The sequence below is a fragment of the Drosophila biarmipes genome, chromosome 3R (assembly GCF_025231255.1).
Source record: "Drosophila biarmipes strain raj3 chromosome 3R, RU_DBia_V1.1, whole genome shotgun sequence".
In the NCBI taxonomy this organism is placed as follows: Eukaryota; Metazoa; Arthropoda; class Insecta; order Diptera; family Drosophilidae; genus Drosophila; species Drosophila biarmipes.
The window spans coordinates 9,375,701-9,389,811 of record NC_066616.1 but is presented as its reverse complement, the minus strand read 5'-3'; the positions used below and the strand labels follow the sequence as shown (position 1 = coordinate 9,389,811).

Genomic DNA, 14,111 nt, shown 5'->3' with positions numbered 1-14,111 from the left:
TAAACTTATTGACGGTCAAACGTCCTGAATGCCAGTGAATCATTCGGCTGCAACGCCGAACCGGAATGAAATATGACAAAAATGCAACTAGAAATCAATAAAAATGTCGAAATATTTTATGGGAAAACAAATGTCCCCATTGAAAGACGATAAAATGATCTGGGGAAACCTGTTGCACTCCCCCTCAACCGCTGGAAATTCAATAGAAATGTTCTCTGCTCTCGGCAGTTCCATTTGTTTTCGAAACGGAAAATATCAATTTCACTTGATTTTCCGCTGTCGCGCGAAACCCAAGACGCAGTCCATCCTTTTCCCATTTCCTCAGCCCGATTCAGGTGAAGTTCATAGCCCAGGATAGTTGACACTTTGGGGTTTTGCTCCACTAATTCGATCTTGGGCCGCCGAAGAGTCGCCCCTTTCAGCATCGTCGGGTTCGTTTACTCGCCAGTTATGAGCTCGTAAATTATTAGTTTTAATCTTGAGCCCGGCATTGTGTTTCCCTTTTCCAAGCCGTTTCCTGCGAAAGTTGTAAAAGAAGTGACCGCCGTCCGCCGGTCACCGGGCGCCAAGCGATTCGAAAGAGGATCCGATGGTCCAAAAGATCCGTTGGCACATAAAAATGTTTGTGTTGACGCCTTCTTGCCTTGTAAAATGGCCCAAGGGCAAGCCAGAAAACCCACAAAACGATCGATATGCAATATTTTGCTCCTCTTTTTGGTAGTAATAAAGGCGTTTAAATCGCAATGCGTATTTGGTTTTATTCTCCGCTCCACCTTTCTTCTGGTAGTAATAAAGTCGTTTCAATTAGTGTCCGCAAGTCCCGAAAAAGCGCAGTTGGTCGAAAAAGTTCGGTTAGCGCCGGGCCTGAGGCTTACTTAATAATTCATGCGGTGGTTTCCCTTTGCTGGTTAATTAGTCTGGCATCTAAAGTGTTTTCGGGGGAACTGGCAGTGCACAAGGAGAAATACCTTCAAATACGCCCTTATATAAAATCGTGCGTTTTAACAGATTAATACAATAATAATCAATACAATAATATCACATGAAAAGACACAGTCAAGAACACTTAATGTCGCTGTGTTTTCCTCCGTGATCCCAAGACGCCTTCGATTCCTATCCGAGTTGGCTTCGGTCTGGGGCCTTTAGGCCGTGCGATTAGGTAATATTTTTTGAAGGGGGTTGGGTTGCCACAGAGCGCATTCCTTGGGCTTGCCGCATCATTTAACGGTAAAATTGAAATTGATATACGAGCCAACATCCAAAAACAAAAATGCCGGAGACCCCAGATCCGAAGTCAGATTTTGTGATTTCGCTGGAACCTTGTTGATGATATCACTGGCTGATCAAATAAAAAGTTCAATGTCAATGCTTGATGGGCGGCTCAATCAGTTTAAGAACACTTTGCGTCAGGTGAGAGAAAGGGGCCCACCTGTTGTGCCGGTTCACTCGAAGTTCATTGAGTTGTAATTAAAAGGAATAAATACAGAACACAACTGAGCCCCGAAATAATGGAATAATACAGAAATTTCGAGGGGATGGGGACCACACGCAGTCCGTTCCACGAGGCGCTGCCTGTCACACATAAATCTCGGAGGCACATGCGGGACTTTCGGGGGGATCGCAACTTCTGTGGATCTGATGCATCACATCAACCGCCGGAAAAGAAGTGAAAAGGGTGCCAAGGGGTCTTGGCCAAGGATGCTGACCAAGCCGGTTTGTGTGCATATGCCACACTGTGCAGCAAGTTCGTGGGCCCCTCTAACTTGGTGATTTATGGGAGCCCAGGAAACCGGGCAACCGGGCAACCTGGAAACCAGGCAACGGGCCAACTGGCAGCGGTCACAAATAGAAGCCGCTCCAATTACATCACTCAAACTACAGTTAAGGTGACCAAAAAACACTCCCCGAGGAACTGGCCTCCGCGCGGCTGTCACATTAGGCCGCTCTAATCAGACAGAGATCCAAGTTTATCGCCGTACAAGATCTCCGCAGGATTACCAGTCTAGACTTGGGATCTGCCTAGATCTTCGATCGGGCTCTCTCTCTTTGTGATCTGGGCTGTGTTAGCGGTCCATCTGCTGGCCACGGCCGGTTTGGCCAACTTTACGAGCGGCGCTAGGTGATCGAGCCATCGAAAGTATCCCGAAATAAAGTGAGTCAAGAACAGGAGAAGTGTGCACTACGATTTCTAAGGTTTGCATTTTTATCAGAAAATGGACTATTCTCAAAAAAATATTTGAAGAGAATTTTGTTATATTATGTGAAATATCCACAAAAAATGTCAATAAAAAAAATGTTTAATTTTTTCAATAAACGCAAGTTCCTAAAACAAGATAATATTTATATATATATTTTAAATTTTAGAATATTTAAAAGCCAACATTTTTTTATCCGTAGGAATTGCAAGTGACTCCCAAAACCAAATTTTTAACTACTATTGTAAACACTAAAGTTTTTCCCAGTGCATACAATGCAGGAGAACTTCTCAATGCTCTTTTGTTGTCTCTGCTTTGATTAAGTTCTGATAACATAGTGTCGAGGATGGGGGACTTAGACTTAGACAGTAACCCGAGCTCTGGCCACCAAGTTTGGACCACAACGAGTCTTTGTCTTTTTTAATTTTATTAATTGTTATTGCCGCAAAGTTACATAAATTCTATGCGTGGCAATAGATAGCCGTTCCACTGATTTGGTTAATAGCCGCGATATCGATATCGATTTCGTTGGCAGGCACAATAAAAATTGCTCACATTAATGTAGATTCTGGATGAAAGCGATCTATTGAGTGTCTCCGACATTCTTATGAGACAGCTTGACTGATTGTGGGAGAGCCGGTGGAAGAATCTCTTCCAGCAGCCAAAGACAAGAAGCTTTTCGAAATTTGAATTCAGTAAGATAAGATGGAAAGGTTGCTTTCTGAAAAAGGTGGATAGATATTCCTGATCTCTGTGACCATCTCCATAATGGTTTTTACTGTTTAGTAAATCGAACTTTTCCTTTTATCATAGATTTCTACTTAGTTTATGTTTCTAACCGAAGCAATCTTAATGCTGAAGTATTTGTATGTGACAAGGAAATTAATTATGTTCTATTTCTCCTTCTTTAAATCGGTTTTCAAAGTAAGTGTTATGTTTTAGATACAGAAATCATTGTTCGTAATTTAAGTCTTGTATTACGCGTTAGAACAGAGAATTCCTGTGTTTTCGGTGATTTAAGGGTAACACCCCTAGAACTGCTCCGAAAATAGTTTCAGTATCTCCGCCGAACAACCCCAATTCCATTACCAAGTTCAGGGTCCCGCGTGTGCTCAAGGTGCCCTTCACTTGGGCCCAGACCAGATGATAACATCAATTGCTCAACACTTCCCCAGCCGAACCCAATTAAGATCAGGCAGCAAATTTATTAAATTGCCATCGATGGCTGCCAAATTAAAATGTCAACGGCTTGCCGAAACCCAAACAAGAGGGCGGGGCCGGTGGGTGGGCGCAAAAAAGTGTCATAAACTTGTTTGACAGATTTCCTTTGATTCATGGAACCATAAATAAAGCTCGCCAAATCTCTGGGCGTGGCCCCAAAGCCGAAGCCCCGAAAGAAACTGCAACGAAATCAAAGTCAATGCGAACGATGCATAAATATTTTGGCAAGCCAAATGAGATTCATTTGCCTGTCATCGTCATGTGGTAAGCACCCGCGCCAAGGAATGCAGAGCATAGCCACTCCGATTTCGATCTCTGTCCCAATCCCAATTCCGATCCCGATCCCGGCCAGATCTGATCTGCCGACGACCATTGCATGTGTCGCCCCCATAATTCTTCAGCGATTCGGGCCACTTGATGATGACATTCATTGCCTCGATCGAAGGCGCCATCCAATTGACTCATGAATCTTTTACTTACCACAATCGAAAAGGGGAAACGGTATCAAGACTGCAAAACCAACAATCCAAGCACCTGCCTTCAATATAGAGCCAGGATTTAGTGCCCAGATTGTAGATCATAACTTCTAACTGGTTCTTGGCGGTGATTCCATCTATCAGCCAAGTCCCGAAGGCACTTCTTTATGTGGCTAGCCGCACCTTGTAACGAAGTGTCCACTAAATTCAAAGTGCAATGGCGGGGAGAAAAGTTTGTTTCTCAGATGAGTGCACTGTAAGGAGGTGGATTTAGATCATTTGATCTCGGGATTATGATTTAATAATGACTATTGGACCTTAGGTATGTCTACTTATTGTTCTAGTGCAAGTTTTAAACTTTTCTGTTTAATAATGAATTCTAAACATGAATTTACATTTGCCTTGGATTGTTACTTAGCTAGAACCTATTCTTCTTAGTGTAGGCCAAACCTAGTTGGAGTTTATGATGCCTATGATTCATAATTTTTTGTAGGTCTTCCAAGCTGTGCTATTCCATTGATAGGCTTGTGTAGATCTCGGAATCAGCGACCCTGAGGAGATAGTCTACCAGGGCATTGTTGATTTGCTGGAAAAACTCGCGAATGTCGATCAACTCCATGGTGGCCGAGGTGGTGATGTAATTGGGCCCATGACCATTGCTGCAAATGGCCAAATCCGCCTGCTTGCAAATCTGTAGGGTATATTGATATATCGATAGATTTATGTACTATTAACCTCTGTCATAGGTAACTCTCTACCTTTTTAAAGGCCTGTCCGATGTAGCACATGAGCACCACAATTGGTGGCTCATATTCCTCGTCATCGCGCAACCCCAACAGCGAATGGCAAAGGACCGAGGATCCGCAGCTCATCTGTAGGATAGTTGGGACTAATATATTATATTGGAATCCTATAAAAAAACTGACCTGCACACTGGCTGCCACAAGAGTGGGCCAGCACCTCTGCCACCAACCTCCCCACTGAACTTGAAAAGCCTGGCGAGCATTCAGCATCAAGGGGCGATTTTGGAGACGTCGGCGATTCAGCAGATATTTCGAAGGACTCAGAGGAATTGAGGCGGGGTATTTACCACTGCTTTTCCACTCCTTTAGTTCGAAGGAGCTAATAACGCTCTCTTTGCTTGCTTCGCAGCTGGGAAAGTGATTCCTTCGCGAAAGTCGAGAGCCCCGTTTGTTCTTTATAATCCTGCGACGACGTTTTTCCAGTTTTTTTAGTTCATCATTAACTGGCCATTTGGCTGATCTAGTAGGCCTATAACGACAAAACTATGAGATCTTCAAGAATTCCTTATAAAATAATATACTTCTCAGGTCCAAGGCAACGACGCAATCCGTGATAGACATTGTCCATAACAATAAACAGTTCCAGTACTGGCATTTTGATGCAAAACTACACTACCAATTTTGTCTTTAAAATTTCAGTGTGTCTTTCCAGGTCGAGAGATGTTTAGGAACCCAAAGCGAGGTGTACAAATTTAGTTTCATTAGTTTCCCACCATTTTTAAAAACTGTCAAGTGTCAACGCCTGCCCAGAGTTAAAGATCTGCCACAAAGGGGACATTTTCTTTGGTCAACTGGTTTTCAGTTTTCTTCGGCTATTCTGTCCTGCAATGTGTTACTCCCATGATAAGCGGTTCTCCACAGCTGAAATGCGATTGCCATTGCGGGTAGATAGAAATTGTAGTAGAAAAACACCAGGATGGGATAGAAAATCGGCAGTGACAGGCACAGAAGGCACATCTCGACGTCTGGTGCTTTTGTTTTTCACGTCATCTGTTTCCGTGTGCGGCGGGATGTATGATTAATTTCTGTTCCGATAGATCTGCGTGGAGACTCAAGGCCCCCTCGGATAGTGCACTCATAATTTATGGCGGCAGTGGCTGCCATCATAATTAGCATTGCAATCTAAATCAAAATATTTACAAATCAATTATTGTGATTAGCGACCGCCGCCGCAACTTCCACCATAATCGATCACCCAGCTGGGGCATTTCTCGCTCAGGTCTCCATTTTATAATCCATAACACCCATCGACTTGGTGGCGACGACAGCGTTTCACAGTAATCATAATTTGCATTGATCTTAACCCGCTGGAAGATAAATATTCTGAGGAGTACTGAGACAGAAAAAGCCTGTAAATCCATCATGATCTGTATCTAGAGTGCAATGAGTAATTATTTATTTGTTTTACATTACCAACTTGAGAAAAGGTTAATCAATCAATATTTTAAAATTATTTATTTATGTAGTGTTTATTAGTTGTCTTGTTTATCATTAATCGTGCAGTTTGGCCTATTTTAAATGGAAATTCAAAACAATGCAATACTTTAAAAAGTGGATGGCTTGAAGATCTGTAAAAGCAGGTTATTATAGTTTTTGGTATAAAAAATGGATTCACATGATTTTTTTTATTTTTTATAATTTTGTAACTGTCTACGAACCATTTTAGCAAATTTCGATAATCAACCAAAAAGCCCCAAAAAGACAAAACCTATATTAAATGATTAAAAGGTTTTTCTAATTTTATTATTATTTTTTCGATGATGTAAAAGTAATTTACTAATCATTCTAGTTACACCCAGATAATATATCTTTTTCTAGCTGGGGGTTAACATGTTTTTGTATCAGCAGGCGACTTGTAGCTGGCCACTCGGCTAAAGACAAAAGACAGCCTTTGGCGACACAATCAGCTCGAGATTTGTTTTTAATTGATTCGATTCGATTCGAATTGAATTGACTTTCTGTCAGTCTGTGTGTCGGCTGCTGCCTGAATGTTCGTCGCCATTCGCTGAAAGGCGGCTATTACAATTTTATTAACATAAATTATTGCGTCCAGATCGATCCACTCGCCGCGATATAAGTCGCCTACAACTAATGGAAGCTTAATGGTTGTTAATGGAATTCCTCACCGAAATATTGTATTGAACGAATGTGCTTTTGATTGGCGATCTGCTATCAATTAATACGCATACTCATATCTGGATATCATATCAGCGAAATACTTCGGATTTTATTCGCTACCGCTGGCAAATCATGTTGGCTGACAGAGGACACGACAATATATATTCTGTAATTGAATACCGCACTGATACTGATAGCAATCTAAATACGATTCTGCATGTGATCTGTGAGCATGGGAAAGCCGCCAACCTTGAGGCGACTCGCCGGCGCGTTTTTAATCGCTAGGGAAACGCGTGCGGTCGCCTCAAGGTGTAAAAGACGAGAAGTCAGGTTTAAGAAGATCCCTCGGGCGGTGGAGGTTACCCAAAAACCAGCTGCTATAGATTGGGCTATTTAAACACCTTAACGGGCTTCACTTGCCACATTTTCGGTCGTCCACGGTTTTTAATTAATCTAACATCTTGCCCCTGCAACTTGTATGCTTGCAGGGTTTACGCGGAAAAAGGGTCAGAGGTCGTTGAGGCGAGCACATTAGGCTGGAACACTCGACCGACGGGTTAATTAAGTCATTAGCCCGAAAATGTCCTGCTGCTGCCGCTGCTCCTGCGCATAATTAATCATTTTAATTGTCTGACTGCATACCGAAGGATAATGGGGAAGCGCGTAAGAAATTTCAGAAAGGGCAGAGGGCAGATCGACATTCAAAGGTTGCTTTGGAAAACCGCGGGGGAGGCCCTGCCTTGGGATATTTATAGGCCTAGGGATATTTGGCATGTGCTTCCTCGTTTCACAGGCGTCAAATTCCCGGGCACAAAATGTTGTCATTCCGCTTAATTGAGTTAATTGTTTCGGGGGCAGCCTTTTCGTGGCCGAGCGAAATCACTTAGAACACTTACGAGCAAGCATTTCAAAACAAATTTTAAAGTTTTAAGTTTTTCAGAATGGGGTAGGGCAGGGTCTAAGCTGCAGAGTTATTTTTGCCAATAATATCTATATAGCTGCAGGCGAAAGAACTTAAAGATACGATACTTATTTTCAAAGTATTAAATCATTCCAGCCATCCTTATTTTGTAAAGATTTCCAAGCTAGGTAAGCTCACTATATTTCTTTGAAGGCAAAAATATATACGAAAACTGATTATCAATATCTTTATTTTCTTAGCAAATATGATTCAAAATCCAACACAATCTCTGATATATACAAATTTCGGCAAAATCTAACTTTTAAACCTAGACACCACTTAATAATTTACTACAACACCCAGAAAACACGGTTCGTTCTCGAAACTGATATTTCCTATCGCGAAAGTTTACTCTTCAACGTGAAATACAATGCATGTATTTACTATACGACTGTGCTAATCAGTAGCCAACCTGTGGTTCCCACCTGCAACGCCCACCTCATGACGCGGTCATCAAAAATGACGTTGGCGACTCCCCCGGAATATTTCTGCAATTTCTGTAGTTCCTCAGACACTGTCAAGTTCATTGTTCACACAAATATATACATATACTGTGTACCATGTGATTTTTTTTATAAGCTCCATCTAAATAGATAAGATAAATTTTATTCAAAGAAGTTTGCGCATTGCTGTTTTGACTTTCTATTGACGTGAGCTGTATTCTCTGGCTAAATGTTTTTTGCAATTTCTGTTTGCAAGTCAACATCTAAAATTAGCTGGAGGTTCTGGTGACCAGAAACATATTAGTGATTTATTAATAAGTTCATTGCCGCGATAGGAAAATAAGCTGGTCAAAGTTTAAGGCTTATCAATGCCGCGATAATCGATTTTATTATGGAATGGGTCTCCCACGCGACTGATTCACAGCGGTACTTACCTCCATAATAAAGGGCATTGTGTGACGTCTATCGCTGCCTTTAGTTAATGGGTATTTGTGCAAATCAACGCTACCTGGCGAAATACGGACAAAAAGCACTGGAAAATGTCTACGCGCCGAAAAGCACAACCGCCACCCAGCCACCAAAAACAATCCGCACAAATACAATCAGGAAAAACTGCAATCGCACCGCTCACACTGTCAGCTTGAAAAACAGCACGTGACGGGATCTATCAATGGGCTTGTTGATTTGGGAGTGCGGAATATCACCGAATCCGAACAGAAATTAGCATACCTCCTAATGAATTTGGTCTTACTTATTAATCGTGGGACTTAGCATATGATACAGGAATATTTTGGTTCTGCCTGTGAGATTTTTATGTACTGTAAAAAGAGGTAAGTCCAGTTTTTCCTGCAACAACCTATAGCCTACCTTAGAGCGCCAGTTTTATAAATGCCAAGTCAAGGCTTGCAGTAATTGCTTTTTATAAGTAAGGAGCATCGATGAAATTTTCTAAGCAAGAAATTTTTTTAGTTGGTTTTAAAACAGTGTCGGGGTATTTAAAATGAATAAGATAAGTTGTAATTTTTAAAAATTGAATATATATCATTATTTTAAAGTTTAATTTTAAATATTTATATTTATTTTTAGAACTTTACTCCTTCATTTTTCTCCATTAGAAAATCTAGCCTTTTTGGTAATTGCTTGTTCTATAGTAAGTTGTTGTAAAATTTTTGTAGGGTAGCCTATAATAAATAAATTGTGTGGGTTGAAATTTAAAAAATAAATAATATTGAATAGAAAAATATCAAAAAATTATTTATTTTTCTTGATATACTGCTAAGTTTTTTTTATATGTTTAAAAAATTAGAAATATTACTATACTAAATTTTAAAACATTAATGAAATGGATATACCAAGTTAATCCTGCGCTACAAAAAAAAATATTTTATTAATTCAAATATTTTTATGGGTAAATTAATAACACTTAATTTTATTAATGAAAGAGATCAAATCGAGTCTTCTACACAGTCTCTTATACTCGTAGTTTTGACATTTTTCGGGCTATTGCTAATAGGGGTTCCATAGAATAAGCACCGTTTCACCGACTTCTGGCGCAATTTCGTCAGATCAGAAGGATGAACGGGAACCACGACGGATAAGCCGGGCGGCGGAACCCTTCCTATGTGCAGCTCCGTGGTGGACCATTCTTTCACTTACCTGACTCGCCCACGACTCGCTCTCACTCTCTCCCGCGCGTCCCGCCGCACTCGCTCTCGTTCGCTCCGCGGCAACGCGCTCGGCGAACTGAACGCACGAAGCGTCGCCTCATCGACAGGGTCTTTCGCTCATGGTTTCAGTCTCTGACTAGCACGCTTTGGGAACACACAGTGAGCGGAGCGTCCGCAGTCGCAGTAGCACTCGAAGTCCGCATCCGCAGCGTTTTCGAATACGTTTTTCGAAACACATCCGTGTGCTAACCAACCTCATCTGTCCCCATCGAACCCACTACCGTGATCGCGTCCGTAATCGCGCCCTTTTGCCGTACTCCAAGCTCCGGTCTTTTGCGGAATCGTGTCCAAGGGAGATCGAAACAACAATCTCAACGGATTTGAAGTTGGAAACAGAAAAGTTCGTTTCGAAACCCAAGTATTGCTGGCCAAGAGAGTCGTTACAACTTGAAAAGGCCGCTGAAATCGTTTAATTCACAAGCAATTCGAGGATAAGAAATATATTTGGTTAGTGCTGTGTTTGAAAAAGGCATACATCGGAGATGTATGAAAATGTTGAATTGTTGTTGCCATAAGTTTTAAAGTGTGCAAAGTGCAACTCTCTTTAAATCAACGAAAAGTACAACGCGTCCAAAAAAAGAATCGTAAAACTGAAAAAAGCAAACAAACATAAAAGTAAGGTGCGTAATTTGCTCTGTTTCAATGCTGTTACATAAGTTCTTTTTTAGTAAGTTTGTTTTTTCTCGAAATATTTCCTCAAACGTTGCAAAATACTTCTCTGGCTTTCCGTCTTTGGTGCCTCTGTTCCTAAGCCAATAATTAATTAATGTTTTTGGCCGAACGGAAAAAAGTTTATTTTTATATATTAGAAACACTGAAGTTCATAAATATAACGACGGCCTTTTGAGCTAAAGCCTTTTATTAAAATATATTTCGTGTGGAATTGTGGCGAAATATTTGACATTTTTAAAATACATCGAAATCATTTTCCACTTGGCAGCGGGCCGAGAGATAAGTGTATTTAAATGTCCCATGAGGGAAAGTAATTAACTAACAAATTGTGTAAATACGAATTAGAATCATTTTAGGCAAGCAAATAGCGACCAAAGGCAAGCGGTAAAAAACGATTTTTTATTAGTTGGATGCTAATTGTGTTTAATTTAATTCATATTCGATTAGATTTCGACACTTACGAAGTTTATTACCTAAACCGTAATCTGAATGCATTTAGCTATAAAGAAATTAAATGTGATTTACGGCTAAACGGAAAACAAGTTTTCCAGGTACTATTCCGCCTTAATCTGCCCCAAATAACAATAAGTAAGACAAACAAAAAATGGCAAAATATTTTTTTGCAAAGTGGGGAAAGCAAACGACCTTAGGAGAACCTACTCTATAAAAGCGAGATTTATATAAATTTAATCACGCACACTTTGGGATTATTTATAGTTTTGCAAAAAGCATTCGCATTTGCGAATCTTTATCGCCGTCTGCAGATGTAGATGTATCTGTATCTGTATCTGCGAACTGTGCGTATCTTTATTTGCAAACGCACGCAGGCGCTTTTAATCTCATTTCGCAAAACTTTTTCCTATAATTTTTTTCCTCCTTCTTTTTTGTGTCTGCCCTGCGCGTGCAGTTTTTGTCCTATAAATTGGTGGCGTCGACTATTATCTAACATTGTGCGCTATTATCTAAGCTGAGTTGTTGTTCTTGCCGCTGATTTGTGCGGCGTATCTGTGTGTGCGAATTTGCGTGATTGTCGCGTCAAGAGGCACGCATGTGTGCGTCGGGTTCAACAACTGCTAATCACATGGCGGATCATAGTTTGGACAGCCGGTCGAAAGACACACTGCGATCTCTGGGGATCGCGATAAAGAATATAACTGAATGGACTGTGCAGATAGTGTGCTCGAGGTGGTATCCTTCATAATTAATGACAGCGAGTGCTTAACTCTGATCGGCGGATTATTTATAGAACCTATTAACGGTTTGGTATTTCTGAGATACTTACGAGGGCATTTTTCACATTCATTTCGGGTCTGAGGAACATATTTTAACTCATTTTATATTAGCCCCTGTAACTAAGAAAAAATTTTTTTTAAGATTTTTAAAAATATTACATAATATTTATTACATGTTTATTTAATTTAAATAACTAAACTTACTTAGTAAAGTTAAAATATAACATCTTTTCTTAACGATACATTTTATTATTTTCCTGATCCAGTTTTCACGTCACAATTTCATTAACTAAAACACGAGAGGTTCTCAAGGGCAAAGAAAATACTCGACTAAATTGATAGTGCCCCCACAACATTTTTCTATCTACGTCAATGTTGAGTCAATAAGTGAAAAGTCAAACATAAAATAAAGCCATTAATTTGTTCACTCAGAAAAGCAAACATGAGTAAATAAATAGTATGGACAGCCAGAATTAATTGAGATGGAAATTTAATTTTCGGCAGTAAAAAGCGCTCGCTTCGGAATTTCATACTCCGATTGGACCCCTGGGACCAGCGTGTTTGCCATCAAACTTGGGATGTCATAAGGCCAGCCAATTATTAAGTTAGTTCTGAACGCGTTGGGTAACATTTCGTTTGGGCCTGTGACACATTTACAAAGTGCGCTTGATTGATGGTGGAGGCAAAGTTTGAAATACAACGATCATAATTCGTAGATAAAGCTTATCGCTTGCCAATGTTGGAGAAGTGAGAAGTTTTACGGCCGTGCGTAAATAGTTTGGCGGCTTGTTTTCCTTTTCCTTTTGCCAAAAGTGGCGCATAATACTCGGAATGAAATGCCGACCATAACAGCGAAAAAAGGGAAATAAAACAACCAAAGCCGGGGGGAGGGGAAAGGAAAATGCGGGAAACTCGGTAAAACTGCAGCGTTTGTTTTAATGATGCGTGAACACTAGACCACATAATGTGCGGCATACATTCGGAGAGCCACACACACGATCGCACATGGCAACAGCTTTAGGTACACCCCTCAGTTAAAAAGGTGAGCAACAAAAAGCCGAAATGAAAACGAGAAAATCGTCGCGTATTTCAGCCCGCTTTGTTGTTGCCTTTTTTTGGCGGTTGAGTTTTCTTCGTTTTCTGTTTTTTGGGCTGTTTGACGCATTTTAAAAATACACTAGACGCAATTGTTGCTTTTGTTGGCACTATTGTGCTGGCTGTCCGTTTGTCACATTACTAATACGTCGCGTTGTCTTTGATTTTCCCCGTCTTCGTTTGGTTTTATTTTAAGGCGACGTTTTCCTTTTAATTTTCGCACGTAAAGTGCGTGACTTTTAATTAGACTACAATAAATGTGCGAAAATGTGTGGGAGATGAGTCTGCCACTGGGCAAGTGAGTTAGCAAAGGCAAGAGATAAATTCTTAAGTGAGATACATGGGTGTGAAAGCGGTGTGCGTTGGGTACTGCCGCCCAAATCTAGATGTTGCAAGATAGATTTTTAATAAGGATAAAAAAACTTCACTGTTGAAGGCAAATAAAATGCTTCAACTGTTTGTTGGCCGGAGAGCTCAACTTATTTTACAGAAATTTAGATTCATTTACGTACTAAAGTCTTTAACAATTTTTTGCTAAACTTTTGATGATGTTATATAAAATATTTTTATAAACATTTCTTAAGAATCTTTTCTTCTTGCATTTTTTAAGATTATTAAAATTCGCAAAACTACTGATGTTGTTATAAAGAATTGTACTGTTGAAACATAAAAAAAATGTTTTTCTTCTAGTAATTTCAATATACATATTTCTCAGATAAAATGTTCTTCTAAGAATATCGTAAAATGATTAGGAGTTTCCTACAATGTTGGCTTAAGAATTTAACACTCATTCTTTAAGCATTCTTTTTTAAAATATATATTTATACATGTAATACGTTTTTATCTAGATTTTTTTCTCTGAATATTTTATTATTGCTGACATTTTGACACAAAAGTTGTCTTAACCCTTCACATAGTTATTTCTTTGGGAATTTGACTCATGTAGGATAATAAACAGATCATAATATTTTGCAAATGTTGATATGGATAACATTATTATATTCTTTAAAAGACTTAATCTACGCTTTGGACTTCCGGACAAAACAATTGTAGACAACTTTAAGATTTTTATTTTATTCGTTTTGTACTTACCTTGCTAGCCTTTACCATACTGTTTTCTTCTTAAGCTTATCCTGTGGGCAAAACGCAGATACCCCTCCCTTCTACA

General features: G+C 39.8%; 2 protein-coding genes across 7 annotated transcripts in view; one reads left to right on the top strand and one right to left on the bottom strand.

The window, feature by feature from the left end:
* Positions 1-4,224: 4,224 nt before the first annotated feature.
* LOC108031242 (uncharacterized) lies at positions 4,225-5,675 on the bottom strand. Of its 2 annotated transcripts, none has more exons than XM_050889104.1 (4): positions 5,217-5,675; positions 4,819-5,178; positions 4,651-4,764; positions 4,225-4,583 (listed from the first exon to the last, which is right to left on the bottom strand). In XM_050889104.1, the coding sequence occupies exons 2-4, from the start codon at positions 4,903-4,905 to the stop codon at positions 4,401-4,403; spliced, it is 384 nt and encodes a 127-aa protein (XP_050745061.1). In that variant the 5' UTR covers positions 4,906-5,178; positions 5,217-5,675; the 3' UTR covers positions 4,225-4,400. The 2 variants fall into 2 exon arrangements, with proteins under 2 accessions (XP_050745061.1, XP_016959967.1); XM_017104478.3 differs by having other exon boundaries at positions 4,819-5,164; positions 5,217-5,674.
* A 4,354-nt stretch (positions 5,676-10,029) lies between these two features.
* The window catches only part of LOC108031914 (uncharacterized protein DDB_G0271670), a 45,071-nt gene continuing 40,989 nt past the window's right edge, over positions 10,030-14,111 (top strand). For 4 of the 5 annotated variants that reach the window (XR_006367329.2, XM_017105682.3, XM_017105684.3 and 1 more), the window contains exon 1: positions 10,030-10,564. The gene's annotated coding sequence lies outside the window, so the exon portion shown is untranslated. The remainder of the gene's footprint in view (positions 10,565-14,111) is intronic. The other variant, XM_017105683.3, reaches the window with a different exon arrangement.

Coding starts and splice junctions, on each gene's coding strand:
- LOC108031242 (XM_017104478.3), bottom strand. CDS start 5,290: ATGCCAGTACTGGAACTGTTTATTGTTATGGACAATGTCTATCACGGA. Junction 5,165..5,216: donor CGTTGCCTTGGACCTGAGAA/GTATATTATTTT, acceptor TTGTCGTTATAG/GCCTACTAGATCAGCCAAAT. Junction 4,584..4,650: donor TCGGACAGGCCTTTAAAAAG/GTAGAGAGTTAC, acceptor TATACCCTACAG/ATTTGCAAGCAGGCGGATTT.